At 38.5% G+C, this 26,030-nt stretch overlaps 1 protein-coding gene across 1 annotated transcript in view; it reads left to right on the forward strand.

Annotated features, from left to right (window-relative positions):
• Nucleotides 1–26,030, forward strand: part of mad1l1 (mitotic arrest deficient 1 like 1) — a 68,939-nt gene that overhangs the window by 14,409 nt on the left and 28,500 nt on the right. The window contains exons 12-16 of the mRNA XM_061720103.1: nt 2,147–2,287; nt 3,584–3,640; nt 4,421–4,512; nt 4,700–4,790; nt 21,570–21,801. Coding sequence (XP_061576087.1) covers nt 2,147–2,287; nt 3,584–3,640; nt 4,421–4,512; nt 4,700–4,790; nt 21,570–21,801 — 613 coding nt within the window. The remainder of the gene's footprint in view (nt 1–2,146; nt 2,288–3,583; nt 3,641–4,420; nt 4,513–4,699; nt 4,791–21,569; nt 21,802–26,030) is intronic.

Raw genomic sequence — 26,030 nt, forward strand, 5'->3', positions numbered from 1 at the left:
CATGATTGTGTGGGGGATCTGGCAAAAAAATTTAAAGAAAATAGCTATCTTATTAAAACCTTTTTGTGTTAGGACCAAGATTTTGATTTGAGTCATAACTCTTTCCTCAGATTTTATTTGAACATGACGTATTCATAAGATTTTTTGTAACTAAAACTGCCTGGATACAAGGTTTGTCACTTTGACTGATGGCTAACAACTGCCTCATAAATGTGTGCATATTGTCTGATTTGATTTAGAATCTTTCTGACTAGAAAGGTGATTTGAATTCTTGTTACCAAGCAGACGGCTTCTACCCATATGACTGGTTCACTGAGAAGTAGCGGCAGCGATCACGTCAATCTTTCCTTGATTTTGATACCCCCCAACTAGAAGTGCATAAAAACAGGACACTGAAGAAATATGTCATGTGCAGAGCTTTTTTCTGTAGATCTTCACATAGCCTCTCTCCTCATTTGAAACAACTAAACAAATGACACTGATGCTCAGGGAATTTAGCGACGTGAACACACGACCTGATGATCAGCTTCTAGACTCCTGTCTTAACAGATTATGATTCAGCTCCATCATTTCTTGTATGGGTGTAAAGAATATTAGAGGTAGTTTCTGAAATCAAGACACTAGAGAAGCAAATTGTAGGACTGGTTGTTTTTTTTTTTTTTTATTTCTTTTTAAAATCAGCAATATTTTTGGATAAACATAACCTGCAATGAACTAAATATAAATGAATAACAACAAAAGTCCTAATTTAGGGGTGTAACATGATCGACATGGATCACTCTGATCTGCAGCACGTTTCATGAGCAGTGGACTGATTCAGGCCAAAGAACCTGTTAAAAAGCAGTCGAAATCCAAGATTGCTTGAAGTGAGATTCCTAATATGAAAGGGATTTCTGAAAAGAAAAAAAAACATATATAGAATTGACACTTCAGAAGAAGATATTATAAATGTGAATTTAAAATAACTTCAGAAGTTAGACTGTCATTGACCTTGTGATCATCAATAATGCATACAAAATGTATGTCTTTAACAGTGACAAGCTTGATGCCACATTTGCGTAGCATCAGGTCTGCAATGTTCAGCATTTGAACATTGCTCAAAGTCTGAAACAGATAAATCCATTTGCTCCATCTGGTCATAATTAGAGATGCACCAATTACAGTAGACATGGACCGGCTGATGATCAGAATCAGCCAATTTTTGTCTGACGAGCTCTGATCAGAATGTGTCAAATGTTGTTGAAGTTGATGGATACTGGCTATTTTTTCCCTTCTTTATTTGCTTATTTATTTAATGCATTTCTCAGTAAATACATCAGTTTAAACACTTTGAATACTATAAAGTTTAAATTGTATTATTTCCACATCAGTAAGCACATCGTGACAGTCACTGGGAAGTATGTTGTGGATGTTTTCCACTGTCACTACAGAAAATGTTCTGAATTTATGATTAATAAGAAGTAACTCTTACAATGTCTAAGGCATAATAAAAACAAAACTTGTGGACAATAACAACAATTAAAACATTTGATACAACCAAGTTAATCTGAAACAAAAAACAGCATTACCCTGCTGAGCATGCTCAGTGGTATGAAACTAACACAGAGTAAGAGGATAAGAATAAAGCCAGTAGAGCAGACGGTTTGCAGCCCCGGCTATTGTTGTTGATTAAGTTAATGCATGCACTTGATTGCACTTCTTAGAAGAAAATTGGAATTGGCCAAAATTGCTATTGGCGAGTCAGACCCCAAAGAAAATTACAATTGGTGCATCTCTACCCTTAATAGTTTAAATGCAACGCCATTAACCATAAAAGTAGCTTAACTCGAAAACTTGTATATTTCTCATTTCTGATAAGGAAATGAATCCCTTAAGAGATTAACAGAATACTGACATGACTTCATGAATGGCTCACAAATTAACTCACACAATAACGGTTTTATTGTAAACTCTTTGGCAAAAGTTCACATGAATGTTTTTCTGTGTTGAACAGCTGACAACCATGCTTTCCGAAGTTTACATGGTACACGGCACCTCCACGATGGGTTGTGTCCAATGAAACTTGTTTTAATTGTGTGACAGCTGCCGGTTTTCTGTGTGGGATATCCATAATGTCATGTCAACATAGTATGTCCATGTGTTCCAGGAGCGTGATGGAATGCGTGCTATACTTGAGTCTTATGACAACGAGCTGGCTTCTACCGAGTACTCTCCTCAACTCAGCAAACGCCTCAAAGAGGCAGAAGAAGTACTGCAAAGGACACAGAATCACAATACAGAGATGGAGGTGCGTGTGTGCAAGTATCATTCCTCATATGTACATATTTGAGCCCAGTGTTTTCAGAACAAACTTGAAAACAAAGCTTTACACTCCTCCACCTACATGTCTATACAGGATACTAGTTGTTCTAATGGGAAGACACTAAACATGCATATTGCATTACTTCGGTTGTATATGAAACTAAATTGCTATATATTTATATTTTGGTGTATTATCAGTATTATTTAAAAAGAGAACATTCTTCTCATGCTCAGATTTTGTACTGATCTCTCCTAATACTTCACACCCAAAAAGAAATCTCTACTTGCGTCCAAATATGCTCGGCTGCATCTCAAGTTTGGCTCTGGTCTCAAATGAACAGATGTTCTGTTCTCCTCGAACACGGGCTTCCTCTGTGCACTCACGGAGATTCTGATTTTGAATTTTATAATTCAGCTAAATTATATTTTCTTAATCATGCTATTATTTTTTTATTTCTAACATGTCAGTGTTTATTAACTGAAGAGAAACAGCAAAATTCACTAGTGAACAAGAAGTAAACACAACTGGTGAGGTCAGACATGCATGTATATTTACAGTCTGTTGCTGATGAAGCTAATGAAATCAAATTTTCTCACAAATATATTCCAGTGCACACAACAGCAAGAGAATGCAGAATAGCATGCCTATTTAAGGGCTCATTATTTCTGTGTTTGTTTAGTGTGGAATGGAAATGGGTCATATGAACATACAGCTTTGTGTACTTTGTGGTCTAAAACCTTTGATGCTGACCCCACTGTAGAAATAACCTTTTTTTGTATTTCATGAATTATGAAACAAGAACTAAACCAATATTTTATGTCTATAATTCCTGCAGAGTCGTGCGATTCTGTTTGGATTCATTTTGAAGAGATTATTATCCATTACTAGCCATCATATTTTCAGCCGCTCTGAGAAACATCTAAACTGCAGATTTACTTCTAGATAGTACCAACACAATGGCATAGTTTTTATGGGTTTGGGTGATTAATGTTGGCAAGTGATTTGCTGCACCCAGATACACTATATCTGAATATGAGTGCAGGGTGTTGTGAAAGAGTAGGAAAATAACAGAGAGAAAAAACAAATAAGCCTTCTTTAGATAAAAAAAAAAAAAGCCCTTGTCTGAAGGTAGCAGTATACTCCCACGCGGATACTTAAATGGTCTCCTGTCCTTGCTCTGGTCACATACACTCTATCTGTACTGTATATCAGTTGAATGAGTTTATTGTCCAAATTCTGTGTGGAGTATCTTTTATTTTTCTCTTTGTACCATCAATTCAGGCCCAGCTAACAAAAGCACAAGAAGAGACAGGGGCACTCAAGTTGCAGTTGCAAACTGTAAGTATCCAGCAGTGTTGTTTTGTTTCTTAGGCATACTATTGACGGTATATTCAAATATATCACGATAGTTCCTTTGAACCTGAAGTGTCGTCAACCAGTCATGTACAATCTGTAGTTTATCAGGGACGTTTTTAGTCATGGCTGTAATCCTCCCAAATGCAATATGAATGAAAGATGCTAGTAACATTAAATTTTGTGCGACTTTAAAATTGTACTTTTTAAAACTGTCTTTGTTTATAGTACTGTATAAGTTTACTTTAGTTGGCTGTGACAGAGAAAACCCATGTGGATCCAACAGTTGCACTTTCAAATAGACTATGGCAGGTTAAAGTCTCTTACACATCACTGTCTTATTCTCTTTGCTCACTCCATGAGTTCACATGTCTCCTTATTGCAGAGGTGACATTTGAGTATTGATGATTGAAATGTAACTGACTGGTACAGCATTAATCACTATGTCTTGGGAATACTGGGAGTGAGCAATGAGAGATGTACAGATTCCACCACAAAGAGGAACATTTGCTGTAAGATAACTATGAGATGGATTAAACACTGTCAGATAAAATTATTGTGAAATTCTACAACAGTTCATTAAATGGTTAATTCTATGTAAAGGAACTGCTCTGTCTCTCTTGATGTGTCTCAAAGATAACCATCCAATGATGGTACAGCCTTAACAATTTTTTTCTGTGGGATAAAATGTGGTGTCTGTCAGGTTCTTGTCAAAATATAGTATAATGTTAGTTATCAGGCTTATTTTCTCTTCATCTGTTCCAGGTGGAGCTGGAGCTAGAGACGCTAAAGAAGCAGCAGGCCTCTGATGCTGACAGCAGCTCTTTATTGACTAAAGAAGAGGTCAATATACTCAGGTAGTCAGCTTGTACAACCTGTTACAACAAGCAGGGTTTTCAATTGCAGGGCCATTAGAAGTAAACGATTTATTTATTATTTACATAATACATTACATAGCGAATAGAGATAACTTACCACATTGAAGCGTTCTGTCAGCAATACGCATACATGGTAGACATTGTCTTTTATGCGTGCATTTTTCAGACAAAAAATTGAAGATTTAGAGAAAGACCGACAGCGTTTGGAGGAGCAGAACAACATTTTGGAAATGAGACTGGAGAGACACAACCTGCAGGTAGGCACCAGACCTTCCCTTCAAATGTTTTTTTTTTTTTTTTTATGATGGATTTACTTGTCTGGCACAAAGGAACCAATTTAATAACCCCAAGTATAGCAGCTTAGCCTGCAAGACACCACAGATTGATTCAAAGAAACATTTGTCTCATATGACAGTTTTTCAAACACAATTGGACTCAGATGTCTTTCCAACAGTCTCCAGTAGAGAAGACATGTAACCTCAAATAAAAATAAGTCAGGAGAGTATTGAAAATACACATTGAAAGTTAAGATAAATGTTCTTTTAATGACCCTTATATTTTTGTTAACTTTTACTTCACTGCAAACAGTGTAAGCGCATAATATCACATTTTTGCTCATGTCACCATCATTTCATTTGTTTACATACAACTATTCCCGTACTTCAGTACAATTCATTTATTTGTACAATACCCATTAAAAGACCATCCTTTTCAATTCAGTTTTATTTTGGGTCAGTCCAACAGAAATATATAATGCCAATTCATGGGTCCACCATCCTGAGCAAGTAAAAAAAACTAATTGTAAGACTAAAAGACCTCTAGTAGGCCTAAACCCAGGGAGGATATAATCTCACCCAGCTGGTTGTTGAGGGTTTAAGATGAAAGGAAAGGGAGACCCAGACCAACAAACACAAGATTAGTCCTGGGATATCTCGTTGTGAGAAACTAAATAGAACAAACTTAATTGAAATAACACTACCTATAACACCTGCCTTCTACACATTGCAAGCAAGCAAACAAACAAATAATTAAATGCTTGAGGAGAAATAATTGAACTATTTACAGACAGTGTTCCTCAAAAGAAATATTGAAGGGGATTTGAATATTCCTCCCTCGGCAATGCACAGTATAATCTGATAATTCAAAAATCTGGAGAAAAGTTTAGGGTTCTGTCAAAACTCTTGACAAAAAAAAAGAGGGCACTGGCTTGAAAAAGTACCTTGAGATTTTGAAATAACCTGATGCTTTGAAGGCAACATCTTTTTCAGGAATGCCAATGCAATTCACAAAAACACAATGCACAAGCAGATTCTTCCAACATTTAAAGGATTTGGATTAGTTTGTGGGAAAAGAGGATGCAAGTAGTGGACTAGCCTGCCCATGTACCTCGACAACTACCAACTAAGAACTTCCAAATTCCACTTTTATGCTGGTGATATTGTGATATGCTGTTTTGCATCTACACATCAATAGGCTCTTAGTTTTATTGACAGCAATGTTATGATATTGTAGATCTTGCATTTTTATCATTTAAAACATGGTCTTAATGCAAACAAAAGAGCTGCAAAATTGGAACTCCTTCTGCTTGTCATCAGTATTTGCAGCCATTTGCAGTCCAGCGTTATGACTGAGTCAGAATCGCAATGGACATAACAGGAATCAAATTTTACAATTCCTTTATCACATTAAGGAGCTGGTATAAGAGAAGGGAAAAAGAACAGTGAAATAAAGTGTTTTTCTTCAGAATCAAATATTTTTTTTTAATACCAAAAAGAGAATCTTTGCTGCAATTTATGTGCTGGATTGCTGCAGCATTATTTACATGCATGCGGCTTTGTAATACTTGCATTGAATGCAATCTGCAATGGTGCATTGACATTCACCATAACTCTTCAAGCCACCATTGCATATTGTTTGCTCATGATGAGTCGTCTGCTTTGTCCTCTTGTAGAGTTGGAACATTTGTATATTCTCATTTATAAAGCTATTTTTGGTGTGCTTCCTTCAGATGCGTACTTGCGTTATTGTCTTTGTTCCAATTAATTATCCCTTTCATGGATTTGTAAGCCCCGCACCAAATTCAGAAAAAATAGAAGTTAAGTATACTGCTGTTTCTTGAAATCAACTGTGAATAGAAATAAACCCTCTGCATCTTTAAGAACTTATCTCACTGCATACATTCAAATGACTTTTAAGTCTTGTAAGACAATAATATCTGGTCATATACTGTATATTATGATTGGCTGTTCCTCCCCTGTTTGGCTTAACCTTTTAGGTTTTAAAGTATGATGCTTTATAGTTCTTTAAATGCTATGTATGTTGTGTGCATGTATGTCTGCTCAACTCAGGTAGTGCCTTTCGTTCCACACTTGTACAACGACAACAAAAGATTTTAAATCTTACAAGTATTTCCTGGTTATATAAAGATTAAACAAATAATGCAAAATGTATGAAGAAATTAAATTGCTATTGAAATAATTCCCGCTTGGTACTGACCATGATCACATGCACACACGACTGCATCTAATCCAGCAACTTTCATCTTCTAAAGTTTGATAACAACATCCCTTAGTTATAACTCATGACTTACAGCCTTTTTTAAATTGGCTCTTTCTCTATGGAGTATGTGCATTGATGTGTGGTTTCATCTCAGTCAAGTTTTCTAACTCCCGTGAGTCATGCAATGCCAAACTAAGCCTACCAGCACACTTTAATGAAATGTGTATGAGGAAGAACATTGGCTCAATTTAGCTGTGGAGGGAAATCTTTCTTCAAGCATCACCACTACCTTTAAGGCAATGGACGACAGAGCATATGTAGGAGTGTGTGTGTTTCTGCACAAGATTCAAGGTTATGCAGTCAATGGACCAGGCCAGTACTTCGGAGCTAAGTTTTATTAGTCCTCAACGGTCAAATGCACTCCAAGAGACCTCTACATCAGACCACATGAAAAGATGAGGGGCTGAATAGAGAAACATTTGAAAGGAGAAATAAAATGGTCAATGAATATACTTGAACAACATACAGAACTAAATGGATAAAGGAAGTTTTTTTAAAACTATGCTAACTTGCACATCAGATTGCTGTGGTCTAACTTATTGCCTATGCCCAGTCAGCCTCTCAGAATACTAGTCTAATGAGACTGCCGTCATGGCCAAACATCAAATTGCCATTCTTTGAATCATTTTGGTTATTTTGACATAAAAGATAAAAAAACCCACAACTTTGTATGCGCTGTTAAGTGTTTGGTAGGGCGGGAACAGACCACATAAGTATAGCATGCCAGCTGTGGCTTAAGCTTTTTAGTGTAAATGGCAGGAATTAATTGCATCGTGACCTGCTGAAGATTGTTGTGAACAAAAGTTAATCAGCCAGTCAGTAATTTCACTGGCAAACTTGAAATACACCTCTTTGTTACCAAACAAAGAGGTGTATTTCAACTTTAGCCACAACAAGATCTGTTGGCCACAACTGGTGTTTGTTAACAGCTTCTCACTATGGTTTCGTGTAAGGATCTAAAAGAACTGCTAGATGTTTTGACTATTGAGATCAACACAGTCAAGCTGAAGCAGGATACAATTCTCAACCTAATGGATCAAGTGAGTACGCTACAGACTCAAGTGAGTACGCTACAGACTCAAGTGAAAGAGAATGAGAAAGAACTCATCAACTTAAAAGAAGAAAATGTCAAGAAGGATGAGGTCATTTCTAAATTGGAAAACCGGATGGCAGATATTGAACAATATTCAAAAATGAATGACGTAATTCTTAGTGGACTGGCCATTAAACCACGCTCATATGCCCGGGCAGCCGCGGTGGGCCTACAGCGGGGGGATGACTTCACCGAGGCCGGCCTGGCTGAAAGCAAAAGCGTGGACGAACAGGTGATCGACTTCCTCCGGTCATATGAGATTGATATCGACGGGAGAGGGATTGAGGCTTGCCACCCTCTCCCAAAGAAAAAACCGACCGACAGCCCCACTGTCATCCTGAGGTTTACAAACCGTAAGGACAAGATTGCACTACTCAGGCAAAGGAGCAAGTTAAAGAAAAGCAACGTGTACCTGAATGAGCATCTAACCAAGAAAAATGGAGATATTGCCAAGAAAGCTCGACGACTAGCAAAGGACAAGAAAATCGTATCAACCTGGACAGCAAACTGCAAAACTTTCATTAAAGTTGAAGGACCGGATGGAGCAGAAAAGGTGATAGCCATAAAAGAGTTGGGGGAGTTGAGCAAATATTAAGAGGGTATTTATGGACATGTATTCCACCTTGACAACGTGTTATTCTCCTTACTGCAACATTGTTCCTTTCTTTACTGTGAACTGCCAATTTGGTAATGAACTTGCTTATCCAATGATTAAAGGGTCCGGTTCTGAGAGGACTAGGTTTGTACTCAAAAATGGATATGGATTAACTCTGGATTGGATTGGGACTGTATTGGACACTGGAACACGTGGGAGAGTAGCCTACTATCAACGTGGGAGTGAAATGGTATCGGGGATCAGTTTCAAACATCCTCCTAATGACAGATAAATACTTCACCACGTCAACATCTGGACAAGAAGATGAAGAGGAGCGACCTGAGGATACAGGGGACATGAACGATGACTCGAATAAAGGCAATGAGCACGTGAACATTTCACATGAGGTTACTGATCATGAAATACATGATATGAATAGTGACATTGATCCTGAATCCCACTTCTACAGCTCTATCAACATAAACTGTGAGTATTACACAGAGACTCAATTTAACAGCAATATTAATATGGATGGGGCATTTTCAATTATTCATTTTAATGGCAGAAGTCTCAACAAAAACCTGGGGAGAATTAAGGATTATTTATGCAAATTTAAAAAATATCATGTGGTTGCTGTGTCTGAATCTTGGGCAAATAATGAAAACGAACGCGATATGCAAATAGAGGGTTATGAAATGTTCACAAAAAATCGCGCTGGTAAAACAGGAGGTGGTGTCGCCCTTTACATTGACAACTCTCTAAGATGTAATTTGGTAGAATCAATGTCTAAAACAATAGAAAATACCTTGGAATGTGTCACTGTTGAAATACAATTAGAAAAAACAGCCAACATTGTTATAGGATGTGTATATAAAGCACCAAAATCCCCAGTGAACCTATTTACCAAACAAATGGCTGCTATGTGGGAAAATGTCAGTGACAGCAAGGTTAAAATAATATGTGGTGACATGAATATTGATCTACTTAATCCAAATGGACATACAAATACCACTGACTTTATAAATACTATGTACAGCAGTAGCCTTTTCCCATTGATTACAAAACCCAGTAGAATCACCAAAGATACCGCCACATTGATAGATAATATATTTATTAATAAAATTGAACTTAATATTACATCCGGCCTTCTCCTACATGATATAAGTGATCACCTTCCTGTTTTTGCTGTAATCCAGGACATATTTAAGACAAGAAAGGAAACCATTGCGCCTAGGCCTGCTTATTACTATACAAGACTCAGATCACCAGAAGCCACCGCTGCCCTTGTTAAGGACCTCAGCAATAACAATTGGAATGACGTCCTTGAGAGCAATGATCCCGACAAGGCTTATGATATGTTTTTGTCTAAATTAAAGGATTTTTATGACAAACACTGTCCATTAAAAAAATGTACTCAAAAGCGACATCTTGAAGACAAACCATGGATGACGAAGGGGATAAAAAAAGCATGTAATAAAAAAAACCTCCTATATAGACGCTTCCTGAAATTAAGAACAACAGAAGCCGAAAATAAATACAAAATTTATAAAAACAAATTAACAAGTATTATTAGATTAAATAAAAAAGATTATTATCAAAACTTATTGGAGCTTCATCGGAGTAATACACAAGAAATATGGAAAGTATTAAATAAGGTTATTAAAAATGGTACAGAAAAGTTGGATATACCCAACCATTTTATCAAAGCAAACAATCAAGTTATCAATAAAGCTATTGATATAGCCAATGAATTTAATAATTTCTTTGTTAATGTGGGCAGTAATCTTGCTAAGGAGATTGGGGAGAAGAGAAATGGAACTGGGACTCCAAACTTTAAAGATACAATACAAACCACTCTGCATTCAATCTTTATAAAGGATGTAGATGAAACTGAGATCATTGACATTGTGAGGAAATTTAAGAATAAAAAGTCCACTGACTGGCTAGGGTTAGACATGGCCCTAGTTAAAAACATTATATACTGCATAGCCAAACCTCTTGCTCACATTTGTAACCAATCTTTTCAAAAAGGTACATTCCCTAATCAGATGAAAATAGCCAAAGTCATCCCAATTTATAAAAACGGAGACAGACACTTATTTACTAATTATAGACCCATTTCACTGCTCCCACAATTCTCCAAGATATTGGAAAAATTATTTGTGCTTAGACTTGACAACTACATTGAAAAATACAATCTTCTGTGTGATCAACAATTTGGCTTCAGAACTAACAGATCAACTTCAATGGCAGTGATGAGTTTAGTAGAGCAGGTCTCTACAGCCATTGACAACAACAAACTTACTGCAGCTGTGTTCATTGACCTCAGTAAAGCATTTGACACTGTTGATCATGAATTGTTGATGAAGAAATTGGAGAAATATGGAATCAGAGGGACTGCGTACCAGTGGTTAAAAAGCTACCTTGCAGACCGTTACCAATATGTACAAATTAGGGAAACCAAATCAGCTTTTTTGAAAATAAAATGTGGAGTCCCTCAAGGGTCGGTTCTGGGGCCCAAACTTTTCATACTATATATTAATGACATTGTTAATGTATCAAGGTTCTTTAAATGCGTCCTATTTGCAGATGACACTAGTTTGCTTTGCCATGGTACAAATCTGGAGCAGCTCCTGAGAACAGTGGAAGGGGAGATGGATTTTATGAAAAAGTGGTTTGACGCCAATAAACTTTCCCTAAATTTAAGCAAGACCAAACTTTTAATATTTGGAAACCGAAAGATCAATGAAGAAATTTCTATCAAAATCAACAATATTCCCATTGAAAGAGTAACAGAATACAAATTCCTTGGAACACTCATTGATCATAAATTAAAATGGAAATCACACATTAATTATGTCAAAAAGAAAATGTCTAGAACTATTGCAATTATAAATAAATCAAAAGAATTTTTAAATTCAAAGTCACTTAACCTTTTGTATTGTTCCCTTGTAGTTCCATACATGTCTTACTGTGTGGAGATGTGGGGAAACACATACAAGACCCATCTAAAACCCATTTTTGTATTACAGAAACGAATAATACGTATAATAAAGAAAAAAACGTTCCATGAGCCAACCAACGCTCTTTTTATAAATTTAAATACTCTCAAATTCTGGGATATAGTTAAGTTGCAAACTTTATTGGTCCCATTCAAAGCTCACAACAATCTCCTTCCACGCAGCATACAGGAGCTGTTCCAAATCCAGGAGAACAAATATCAACTGAGAAATGCTGGTTCATTCAAAAACCAAAAGGCAAGAACAAAGTCAAAAGAACATTGTATTTCAGTAAATGGTGTAAAACTATGGAATTGTTGCGAAAAGGACTTAAGGATGTGTAGTTCAATCCATACCTTCAAAAGAATGTTTAAAATTAAGACTATCAACGGGTATAAAAAAATACTGTAACAAACTGTACGGATATATTCTAATTTATTGACATCAAATTTCATAGTGGTTTCATAGTATTATTACTGGGCTTTAGTTTGCTTCTTCGCATCCACCAATATATGATAGTGTAACAGATGTATTATTGTTGTGCGTGCGTGCGTGCGTGCGTGCGTGCGTGCGTGCGTGCGTGCGTGCGTGCGTGCGTGCGTGCGTGCGTGCGTGCGTGCGTGCGTGCGTGCGTGCGTGCGTGCGTGCGTGCGTGCGTGCGTGTGTGTGTATTGATTGTATGATAATAGGGTAGGCATCACAAGCTCATGCTTCAGCCTACACCTTTTTTGGTCACATCTTTTGAGCCATCTCTTTAGTTCCTCCCTGGTTTTGCTGTTTTCCCCATGTGTGCTGTATGATGATGATGGTTGCACCGATGTAACATTGTTTTTTGTTTTTTGGATGACCAAAATAAACAATAAAAGAAAGAAAAAGAAAGAAAAAGAAAATGGCCAGATATTAGCCTGCACATAAGTACATGCTCTGTCTGAACATGTACAGACTTATTCCCATCTACTTTCCATTTGTCCACTCTGAAAAGATTCATTCATTGGGGATTTCATGTTTTCAAGGATTTCAGGGAATTTCAGCCGAGGCAACAAAGACATCTTAAAGCCATTGGCTTGTGGGCCACTTTTAGTGGCCCGCAAGTAGGGGTTTGTTAAACATATCACGATAAACTGGGCTAGTTCAGTCTGTGGTTTGTAGCAGTAAACCAAGACATAATGTTTATAACTTTATTTCTTATATGTCCCTACGGCATCATGTTCTGGGTTTTCATTGGTGAAATGTAATTCCTTTACTAAACTGTGTTGTCCCCATTCGCCCCTTGAGGACTGACAGTAGCCACAGAAATGACACTATAGGTTGGTATGTTATAGATGGGTCGTAACAGATTTTTAAAATTTATTTTCTGTGAATGTTTATTGTGTGATCTACAAAGACATGCCTCATTCGTCTGATTTGTTTGTCTGCTTATTTAGTGGCATGGACTACATCTCGAATGAAGATGAAAATGAAGAAAGATTTATTGTGGTACTGGCCAGCCTGTTTAGGTCATGCCTCACACGCTCAGCCTGCCAGCAGTCCGGTACAGCGAAGGTGCTGGATTGCAAGTTAGCATCTGCTGATTATCAAATATTGGTTATGTGCAAGGCCATAGGGGCTAAAAGGGTAGGCTTGGTGCAGCCTGACTCAAAACCATTTTTATTTATTTATTTGTTTGGTTTTTTGTCAGCTCTAAGAAGTGTTTCTTCAGCATGCCAACTAATGAGCTCTGTTCTATAAAACGAAGCAAACTAAAATTTTAGAGCTGCAATGCTTTCATGTATTTAGAACCACTGGACTTTTTCTTTGTGATGTTATCACTTTAATTTTCTCTGGTAAAAGAATCTACCAGCTTTAAATGCTCTGATATTCAAAAACATTTTTAAACACCCTGTGCATTGCTGCTGCATCTATTGTCCCTGGCACAGCTGTACTTTTGTGCTCTTACTGTTGTGCTTTTGTCTGGATGGATAATGTTGCAGGAGGTTGCATCAATTTACTATCGACTCTCTCTTGTGCATCTGCTTTCATTGGCAGTCCAACCATTTAAAAGAAAGCCCAGAGGCATTACTGTACTGTAGGCTTAGGCATTGTTTTGAAATTAAAAGGCATGCAATGTTATACCAGAGAGCTTTTGATAGTTTGACCTAAGAATCACAGGCCTACAGCCATGACTTCCCTTTTTCCCTCAAGTGTGTGGGTTTTTTCTGTGCATTACTCTTAAAATGTCACATGTGAGCTTGTTTGCTAAACCTAGTCCAAATTTTAACTATGTTTTGTAAGTTAAGATTCACCACAACATGAAAGCAATTAAAATTAAAGCTGCAAGCAGCGATGAACGGGCCCTCGCACCCTTGTGCACGATCAGGCGTGCTGCAGTGGAAGCGCTTGTATGACTTGCATGTAGATTCTTCAGGCCTGGACATTTAGCGGATGATACACCCACGACTCTCTATATCACACCATTCAAAAGTTATGGCAGAAAGTAGGAACTATCAAATATGGACCAATCAGATGAAGGGGCGGGGCTAATTCATGCCAATGAAGGTCAAGTACTCAATACCGAGTCCGATGACACCACCAACGAGTCTTTATGTCAAACCATTCAAAGGTTATTGCAGAAAGTAGGAACTATCAAATATGGACCAATCAGATGAAGAGGGGGCGTGCTTTTTGGCATCTATCGTCGCCACGGTAACTCTTTTGACTGAGAAAGTAATGTGCATCGTCGCAGGATCGAGACGCACATTTTGATGTATAACACACCTGGGTGCAGGTTACGGTTCGGGCCTTATTAACTGCAGAAGGAATGGCATAAATTGCGCCAAAATGACACGATTAATTCAAAATGGCCAACTTCCTGTTCGGTTTCGGCCATGGAGCCAAGAGACTTTTAAGTTGTGCCATGATACAGGTGTGTACCGATTTTCGTGCATGTACGTCAAACCGTATTGTGGGGCTTGAGGCACAAAGTTTTCTAGGGGGCGCTGTTGAGCCATTAGGCCACGCCCATTAATGCAAACCATTAAATATAAAAATTTTCGCCAGGCCTGGCTTGCGTGCAAAATTTGATGACTTTTTGGGCACGTTTAGGGGGGCAAAAAGGCCCTCATTTCGTTGGAAGAAGGGAAAAAAAAAAAAACGAGAAAAAAAAAATCCTACAGATACAATAGGGCCTTCGCACTGTCAGTGCTCAAGCCCTAATAATAAATCGGCAAAAGCATGAAAACATGCCTTTCACAAGAGCTGGAAATACTTGAATCCTTCAATTGTGACGCAATTTCTAGTTTTTAAATGTATAGTGCTTGAAACTACTTGCAGTTGTAAGTGTGTTGTTTCATAACTGAACACTTAATGATTATAGAATTTACCATTTATATCTAGAAAAAAAAATCTGAGGAATGTGCTTTTCTTTTTACTTAAATGGAATACGGCTCTGCTCAAGCCTTGCTTGCCCCTCTGCCAGGAGTGTCAGCCAGTTAGTCAAGATTCAATATGTTTTAGCAATAAATGACTAAAAGCCATTAGGCTCATGTCATACTAATAAGCTATAATAATTGCTCCCTGTGCCTGTGGAAAGACAAGAAAGGTCATTCTAATACTTGGGGGGCACTCATTTTAAGCCAGTCTTTATTTTACAAATCCAGAATGTTTAACTGTTTCAGATGCCTAGGGGGCACGGTGGCGCAGCTGGTAGTGCAGCGGTCTCACAGCAAGAAGGTCCTGGGTTCGATTCCCGCCGGGGGACGCTGTGGGTGCTGAAGTGCGTGTTAGTTCCCCCATGACTTCAGTGCCCACACCATGGGTGGGGTTGGCGAAAGGATCTTTCTGTGTGGAGTTTGCATGTTCTCCCCGTGTTCCCTTGGGTAGCTAATGGGAGCTACCCTCACAAAATACTGGGCTATACATGCCCCCTCTGGCCAACCGGGGCGTCAGATGGGGTGGGGAGGATCCGGCCGGAATAACGTGATCCTTCCACGCGCTACGTCCGGCCGGAGAAACCCCACCCTGTCTGGTGAAAAGATGCGGCCTGCTCACTCCTCAGGTTAAGGAGGAGACCTGAGCTCAGTGCAGGGCCCTCCCGGGGTTGGTAGAGGATGGCAATGCACAGGACTGTCAGTAGGTAGGAGCACGGGGTGGTAAAAATGGGAAAAAAACCGGGATAAAAATATAAAAAAAAAAAAAAAAACTGTTTCAGATGCCTTAATTTGGCGGACATATGAACTGACATTAGGACCTTTAGCTAAATGGTAACTTCTTGTGTTCACAAACAAACGACAGACCTAACTATGAGGGTAATTAAACATTTCCAACATACTAGCTTTGGGCTTCAAGTGCACTAACATCCCTTAGTGATATTTATCCCCTGTCTATCCCCTGGCTTGACGTGCATTTTTACATAAGGGAATCAAAAGATGAGATTGCAGCTTTACCTCAGTGCTTCTTCAAACTCTGCAGCTTAAAGTCCTAGCACTCCTCAGATCAGCATAGATCACAAAGTTTGTGCATTATTAGTCTCTGTATCTTATTTTATAACACTTACATGAAAGGATGTCCTGGATTTAGCCAACAAGGCTTTGCTCATTACCAATCAAAATGTTCTCGCTGCACAAAGAGAGCTGTGGCAGTACAACATCCAAAGCTATCAGGCTTCATTCTCTTTTTTTACTTGCTTTCAACTGGGAGTTTAGTATCCTCTCCAGGCCTTTTCAAGAGACTATCAAGTCTGCCCCCTGCTGACTTGTCCAAGGTGTATTTTGCCTCACACCCGATGGCCCTCATTATGATTGCTGGTAGCAGGGAAACCAATTTCAATCAAGTTCATTCACCTTTTTTTTTCTATACTCACTCCAGTGTGCACTGTTTAGATTACAAAGTTAAAAATAAATCTCTTGACAGTCTCATTTGTGCGTCATGCAGCGTAACAAGGGCATTCTATGTGGTTGATTTAGTTTATCTCTAAGAATGACTTTTGTTCTGAGCTGAACAAATGGACGTCAATTACTTTGGAGTGATGCATTAATCTGTGTCTCATAATGGGACTGATCAGGTTCATAAAGGACACAATTTCCATGGGACAGATGCAGCCAATTTTAGAAAGGGTAAAAGTACAATTATAAAGATCTTTAGAAGCCTTACTTGTCTTTCCTGTTTCTCCATGTATCTTCACTTTTAGCACTTCATGTACAAAAATGCTGTTTACACCTTCCACTCAAACACTCGCTCACTCTTACTGTGTCACCTGTTTAATCAGTGACTCATCTGTCCCCTGTGGTTGGCACTATATTGAGAATGTAAGTGAGCAGTGTTAAAAATGGACATTGTTCCTTGAAATTGCCCATGCCCCCATCTTCACCCCCTCCTTACCCAAACACTGTTCCTCTCCCTTCCTCTTGAACCACATCTCTTGCTGTGCTGCACTTAGCTGTTTCTTTGCCTTTCTCCTGCTCTTTCTCTTAATGGACTCTGTTCTTGTGCGTGTTATTGTTGCTCTTCAGGAGATGTGTGGCTTCTGGTGCCTGATGTTCCATCCTGCTTTACTGTTAAGGTGGAACAGTTAACTGTATAGATGCACGTGAGCACAAAATCAATCATCACAGACCAGCAACAAAGACTACTTGAAATATCGTACATGAATCAATTTGCTTAAATAATTAAAAGTCAGTTTGGTATTTTTTCTTATTTCACAGTAAACTAAACGTATGGCTTTGTCAAGCCTGACAGTGGAAATAATATTTTTTTTTGTTTTTTTATTAAACATATTTATCAGACCTTTTAAACAGAATCCAAAAAAGCATTTAAAAAAAAATATATATATTTCTATATATCTTTGTATTATATTTGATACATCAAGCATTTATGTTTTTATATTTTTGGAATGTTTTATGTGATAGGTGCAAAAATCCATGTATCAAACATGATTTATTAAGTGTTAATGCCACTCGTTGCACCTCCTCGTTTTTCTTTTTTGCAAATACAAAATGACCATAACGTCAGTAAATGAATAATACAATTTCTTTCCCTCTCCAGAGAACAAGATGAATTCACTTCATGAAATTTTCATTTATCTTCTTTCTTTCTTGGAAATTGTATAATAGACAAAAGATGAAACGTTGCAACCAACTGAAAATGATTATGCTATGTCATGACTTATTCTTTAAGCAATTTTTTGTAATTCAATGCGAAAGAAACTTTTTTGTGTGTGGGCTTGTTTGTTGTTGACCTATATATCTGTCCTTTAAATTTTATCTCACCATTTATAATAACATGCTCACAGGAAAGTTTTTGAATAATAATTTTTTTCAACAGATGCAGATGTTAAAAAGATTTATCGTGAAAAAAAACAAGCCAGGGTTTTTTTTGGATGTAACTTTTTTACAGTCTAATGAAAACTGCAAATCTGTTTGGAAGCCTTAATCTCTATTACTTTTAAATTATACAAATTAGGCCTTGGCCAGAAAATTATATATCTGTGTTTTCTGCTTAGTTTATGTGCATTCATTGCAGGGGAGCATGAGGAATTTAATTTAGCCAGTAATCAAGGGGCTTAGACTGCTGTGTGTGTTCTTGTTTGTGTGTGCACTCCTCAGCTATTTGCATTAGTATGAATGACTCTGCTCTTTTCCCCAGGTCTTACAAAGTCAGAGAGAACATTTTTAGAAAGAAATCAACTGTGTAAAAGTGTTTTGCATTACTTTACAATTGTGTTTTTTGGTTGGTTACTGAAAGTGAAAATCAGGCAGAAATTCTTGCATTTTCTTTTCAACTCTGTTTCTTCCACATCCCTCACCAATCTTAACATTTTTTTTTCTATAAAGCTATACAAAAGTGTATTCCCATACTAACAAACCCAATAGGCAATTCAGTACAAAGGCAAGACTGCAGTCTTTTTTTTAACTGCTGTAGATGTGAAACAGCTCCATATTTCAAAACATTGATTAAAAGAAACGTAGCCGACGCTCTCTGACTGTCCTGCATATCAGCACAGCTCTGTATTGCTTTCTCGTGATGCTTCCTTGTGAAACATTCGTTCAAGAACTTCCATCCTTTGTTATGAAGAATGCCATATTGGCTGTGATAGTGCATCCAGACTCTTTAAAGTAAGTTCATATAAGGTTTGTAGATCCTAAATAAATATTGATGATCTACACACACAATCAGTAAGTAAGAAAGTAAATGAATACATTTTAGAACTGTTAAGATTTTTTGTAGCTAAGGGACACACAGACAGTCTGGAGCAGCTCTTGTCTGTGCTTTAATGGAAAAATAGTGAACAGTTAGTTTTATGAAAATTAAAGCACTCTGTCTATCAAATTTCCTGTAAATACAGATGAAGAACTAGTAGCCAGAAATATTTTGGCAGAAAATACAATACTACCAAGCGGAGCAATCACAATTGACGTTTCAACCTGATTTGTAGAACCCAGATCCAGAAGCACAAACTGACCATGACAGGAAAAGCGACTGACTTTGATCATATTGTTATCATGCAATATTCTGCTTGGAAGCCTTGGATCTTGACATCTATGCTGTTTTAAGATGGTCATTTATAACCCAGGTTAATAATACTGAACAACAGACACCCTCCCTCATAGCAGAGGCATTCCCTTTAAGGCCACATCTTCCAGTAAAAACAAAGTCTGACCCACCCAGAGCTTTTATCAAGACTTTTAGAAAGGGTAAGAAATAGGTGGTAAATTTGGAATAAAACCTGATATGTGCCAAACTACCCACCAAATAAATAATACATGTAGTACAATACTAGCAAAATGTTAAAACATACATATTCAAAATTAATTGATGAATTTAAAATGAATGTGCCTCACTGCTTTTAAGTTTCATTCCAATCTAATATGGGTCAAAATAAATGGACTCCTGTGCATTTTCATTGTGAAATAAATCAGGGCTGAAACAACTTATTGATTTAAAAGCAATCGAATGTGGCCACTGAACTGGACCATTGATTATTTGGGTCTTTATCATTCACAGTACACTGTCTGGCAGTATTCACTACTGCTGGAGCACTGATGCAGCCAGTACCGTACCTTGTCTAGCTCACATAACGAATCACAGGAAATGGCACGGCTCCTCGGTCTCTGGTGTAAACATTGGAAAAAAGTTAGAGAATGAGACTCTTAAGCAGAAACGGTGAGCTAAACTCATCTCCTCTCTAAACGAAACGCCTCCACACTAAGGCCCAGTTACAGCTATGTTAAAGGCATATCCATCCATCCATCCATCCATCCATCCATCCATCCATCCATCCATCCATGGGCAATGCCTTTGAAACAGCTGAAGTGTGTCTTGAAAATGATACTGAAGTAAGGATGGGTATCATATGGGTTTTATTGATGCTGATGTTTATACAATCATCAATTCATATATGTTCTACTTTATTTAAAGCAAAACGTTATACATGACATGAAAATACATGACAGTCTGAATAGTTATGAACAATTTTAACCAGATTGAAATTTCTAACTAAGCATGTTCTGCAATCCGTTCTGTAATTGTCATTATCACATGGGGCAAAAGGCTAATGAAATGAAAATATATCATAGTCTGTACACTTATATACTTGTTTGCATAACCTCAGATATACTTCCTCTTAGTTCACTGTGTCTTAGCAGATTTAAATGCACTGAATTTAGATATGTACTTTGCTGGACGTTGTATTTTGCACTTATCTAATCATCTGAATTGATACCTTTATCTGAGCTGATGCCAATTTTTAGACACCTCACAATTTTGTTCATGATCTTCTGCTTCAGCCAGTGCAGGACATTTTTGCAGTGTGCAGCCAAACAGAGCTGGATCAAGCCTAAAATGCACCAATACATTACAAGCCTCGTCTATATAGTTCACATTATGACTCATATGAAATAACTTATCTGGTGCTTTCAAGACAGCTACCACACTAAATTCAAATGTGTGCTAAAGACTTAGGCTTTTGCATCTTCTTACCAATTAACAGAGCAGACCTTTACCTTCTTGACTGCTACAGTGATTGGCTGCAAGCATTTTCTAACAAATCAATTGATTGATAATGGTCAGTGACTACAGCAAAAGCTAATTCATGGTACAGATTGTCACAGAGCTTATTCGGTTAACTTATTGCTATTTTGGCATGAACCAGTCCAAAACTGTTTCAGGCCAGTTGAATACCCATTAGTATTCTGGAGTTATGCTCTTGTCCGTCATAATGAACATACATATGTTGGAGTTGGTTGATGCCTTCAGGCTGATAGACTAGTCAAAATAATGTTGAGTCCAACTCCGCACAAAACTGAGTCCTTGTGTGTTGTGTTTAATTTTTTATTGGACAATGTTGAGAACTGTTTATAATGGTGACATTTTATCGTTATTTACAAGTTTTTGCAGCAGATTTAATTGCCACTTTGAGATAACCAATCACTTTACGTTAAGTTGTCAAGGCTCATTATTGTAAAGCTAAATCCCAGAAGGTTTCTTATGGAAAATCTAGGGATGGGAAAATGTGTTCACCATAGTTCAAAAAGACAATCTAAAGTTATCTACATAAGATACAATATATTGAATTTTATGGTTTTAAGTATTGTGACATAATAAAAAAAAAAAATTGTCTGACCTGTACCAGCTCTTAAAATCAGCCAAATGCAACTCCAGATGAACAACAATGCAGGATATGTAAATATATAGAAGGTGTTGTCTGCTGCTCTTTAATTCAAAGTCATCCATTCTATAGAGCATGGATAGAAAGTTACCTCATGTTAAAAAAGAGTGCATTTTAATGGCTGCATACATATGCTTCTGTTTGTTTCAGGGAGACTATGATCCCGTTAAGACCCGTGTTCTCCACTTTAAAATGAACCCTGCTACTGTTGCCAAGCAACAGCGCCAGCAGGAAACCGAGGCTCTTCAAGAGGAAGTGACACGTCTCAGGGAGCTTGTACGTTCCTTGCAGGAAGGAGGCGCAGGATTGCACTCGCAAGATGACTCCAGTATGCACGCCTCAAACCTCAGCCTCAGTTTACCGCCATCAAAGGAAGTGCTGGGTAAGATTCACTGAACAGACATGCACTTGTAATGGCTATTAAACATTAATTTATGCTCATGTTTATAGAGCCAAATATAGTTGTGACAGGTGGGATTAAGGCCAAAGAAAACGCAATAAAAAATAGTACAGAGCAAAGTTAATACAGTTAACAGTTTGATTGTAATCAGATGTCCCTTATGTGCATACAAATATCCAAAAGCATTAGGTTTTGCATGTTTTTGTAACCTTCATTTGCCGTAGCTTAAGCTCTGCTGACGTTTATATATATATATATATATATATATATATACCATGTGTATTTGAAAGTATGAGTGAATAGAAAGGAAAGTTTTAGGTCTCACCCATACGGACGTCTCAGTGGCATTAATTGGTCCGATAAGATGAACGGTTCCATTTGGCACATTGTCTCACTCTGCAATCCTCTATAGACTTCACTAAGGATTTTACTTTCCTGCAACAAGTCAACGTGAATGTTTTAGGGAGTTGGCGGTCACACATGCTAACCCTTCAGAACTTCTTTGGAAATATTTCAGGATTGCACGGTGCATGTGTGAAAAGGGCTTAGGATTATTTTCAAGGTAAATATATAACAAGAGAAAAAAAAACAGATCTTTTTCCCATTTCTGTCAGCAGATCTGTCTAAACCCTACAGACTGGACCCCTTAGTATTAGCTCGAGCTTGATACATATCTGTAGTTTGTAGATGAGGCTTTGTCCTTTCTTGAAAGCTTCCTATAAGTTCTTTTGCAGTGAATATCACATTTGGTACTGAACACGGTGAATCCGAACAGAAAATTCATGCCTTGGTTTCCCAGAGGCATGTAATGTACCAAGACATTTTTTTCCTCATGTTAAAAAACAAAAAAAAAGTTGAAAAACGGAGGGGCATATTTGTATAAATGAAAAGATGTCTATTCAGTAGACTTTTTCTTGACAGCTCTTTGAGCATTATCTACCCATTTTGTTTTAGTAGTTAAAGATATACATTGACATATTTGTATTCAATTGCATTTATCTGTAATTATGCATGCATTGCTGGGTATATGTTATTTTGTCTTTGTATATGTGAACTACATACATATAGCATCACAACTGCATTTGACTAATTTATACCATTATGATTATTGTTGTTTTTCTTTATAAGTAGACCACTTCCTCTATAAAGGTGAAATGTGTGTTTATAACTGGATCAGTTTCCCAAAATGTTGCATGATTTATGCCCCTTAGTAGTAACCACACTGCTCAAAAAATCATTAAACTAATTTATGTAAAAGACATACAGGTTTATTCAACATGAGGCAGATATTTGAAGTATTAAAATAAGAATAATACATTTGGACAAAATGCAGATCAGTCACTCCAGACCTCATATGATTTTCCTTCATTTATAGACCCTGGGAATGAAATTTAGCAGACACACAGAAGTAATCAACTAGAATGGGAGTTTTTTGCCTCTTTCATTAATTATGGGCATGCCAAGTAGTGGCATGACCATATTGCAATCGTCCAGAATGGCCCAAAGGGCAATGTTGCTAGCATTTTGCTAATAAGCTAAAGTTGCACAAGTCCCACTGCACACAAGTGGGTGTACAGCATGACCCCGCTCTGATGTGGACAAAAAAAATCCCCAAAAAATAAAACACGCCCGAAAAAATTAGAAAAAACATGAAAATGAAGGAGATATAATATTATAGAGAAAGGTTTCCCTTTTCTTCTTATTATTCTGCACGCTTTTTTCGTCCGTTAATACGGCCCGAACCGCAACGTGCACCCATGCATGGCATACATCGTTGGATGCGTCTCCATCATGCCTCGATGGATATTACTTTTTTTCAGTCAAAAGTGTTACCGTGGCAACGCTAGATGCCAAAAAGCAAAAAAAAAGGCGAAAATTCAAACGCTTATTACTTAAGAGCTGGGTATCATCACTGACCTCCCGATACGATTCCGATACACTAGGTCCCAAGACGATACGATTTCCGATTCGATATAGATATTTTAGTTACAATAACGGAATAACCCCACCCTGACTGGTGAGAAGAAGCAGCCTGCTCACTCCTCAGGTTAAGGAGGAGACTTGAGATCAGTGCAGGGCCTCCCGGGGCTGTTAGAGGGAGCAATGCCCAGGACTAACTTAGGAAGGAGCACTGGGTGATAAAATGGGGGGAAAAAATCGTGATTTAAAAAAAAAAGAAAAAAAAAAAAGATTTTAGACGCCAAAAGGCGCCGTCTACGGAGACGGAGCTGCACACACGCGCGCTGCAAAACACACACGCGCTAAAAATACAGCAGAAGCAAAACTTAGTTTGATATTTTATTTCACTTTTCACATCAATCAAACCCTTCAAAGGTTCATATTCTGTTTCTGCATTAAAGAATTTTAAAAAAACACCGGGTTGCTGCACAAACCTGTCTCAGCCACTGATCATCTCCTCATCCATCCAGCCCTTTTCATTTCACTCTGGCCGGAAAAGTCTCTTTAGGGAACGCTTTTCTTTTAAAAATCCCGACCGCGGCGGTCCCGGGTCCCGCTCCCCGTCTGCTCCCTCGCGCTGCCCCCCCCCCGCTTGTCCCGCGGCGGTCCCGGGTCCCGCGTCCCGGGACCCTCGCGCTGGACCCGCTCACACACACGCGCTGTCGGGGAGCCGGTACCGGGGTTTGTATCCGACAGGAGCTCCGTTAATTCAGCTGCGCCAGTCCGAATTTCCAGACCTGTCTCAGCTTCTTGATCATCATCCCTTCATCCAGCCCCCTCTTTTCATTCACCCTTATAATGACTCCGGCTGGAAACGTCTTATGCAAAGTTTTTCTTTTAAAAATCACCATAAGTTTCTGTCCATCAGCTGCGCCAGCCAAGCACCACATACATGAGAATCTGTGTGTCGCGCCGCGAATACACACACGCGCATGTCGGGATCGGGTACCGGGTTTGTAACCGACAGATTTGGCTGCAAATCTCGGAGTGTGAAGCTGATCCTACCTGAGACAGACCCCAGAAATATCTGCTCTTAAAGCGGCCGGGAACCATGTCGATCGGACCCGCTTGGGGAACCAGGAAGTCGGCTGCAGCAGCGCGCATCACCGCGCTGCTCCAGCCGCTGCTTTAACCGGGGAAAGTGAGCGGTTCCGACCGACCGGGACCGGAGCAGCCCACATGGACTGGTAGCAGGGGCTCCCGGGGAAAGAGCACCGGCATTTCAGCCGGATCTGCAGCGGGGATGCGGCGATCGGACCCGCAAACCCACGGCAGGTGCGATCGGTTCCGACATGCAAAACACACGCGCGCTGCAGAACACTCACACACAAGTGTGCTTATTTAAATAGAGCGGGAGCAAAACTTAGTTTGATTGTATTTTATTTCACTTTACACATCAAGCAAATCCTTCATCATCTGTTTCGCATTAAACAGCTCAGTGGATGGTCTCATTCAGCTTCACCCGCCCCCTTCTCTTTTTACCTTCTCATGGTGGCCGACCTGACATTACCGTAATTCAGGTAATAGACACGGCGCACCGTTTCTTAAGGCGCCCGGCACATTTAAAAAAAAAAAAAAAAAAAAAAAAAAAAAGTTGCGCCTTATGGTCGCGAAAATACGGTATATAAAGTGGTCTCCCCTCACCCTGCCAGCACAGGGGAGACAAAATCCCATGAATTTCTGCAAGGTCTCTGACCCCCGCCTTACAGAATCCCCCAGTGTCACGTGATTTTTTTTTTTTTGAGCCGATTAGAATCTGCGCCTAGGGGGACGTCACCCGAGGCCCCATTCATTCGGATGGGTTTTTTTTACCATGGTGAAAAAAAAACCTATGGCTATCCATCGTGCCTCGAAGGGCAATACTTTTCTCAGCCAAAAGCGTTAACGTTGCAACGCTAGGTGCCAAGAAGCGGAAAAAAAGGTTAAAATTCGGACGCTTATTGCTCGGCCAAACTTTATCGTAGCGACATCATTTAAATGTTTCCCGACTCGGTTAACTTCGGGCCAAAACATCTTTCAACCTCGTTATGTCAATTATTACAGTTCTTGAGATATTAAACTTTCAATAAAAAAGAATGTCCATTTGACTTTGGACGCTTGTTGCTAGGCAACAGGTTATCTTAGGGACATGATTCAAATGTTTCAAAACTCGACTCGCTGTGGACTACAACATATTCAAATTTCATGAAACTGTGATTTACATAAATTTTAAGTCAAAATGCCTGCCAAATGGCCCCATCCTCAAAGGTTTA

Source organism: Cololabis saira, chromosome 1 (genome assembly GCF_033807715.1).
Source record: "Cololabis saira isolate AMF1-May2022 chromosome 1, fColSai1.1, whole genome shotgun sequence".
Lineage (NCBI taxonomy): Eukaryota > Metazoa > Chordata > Actinopteri > Beloniformes > Belonidae > Cololabis > Cololabis saira.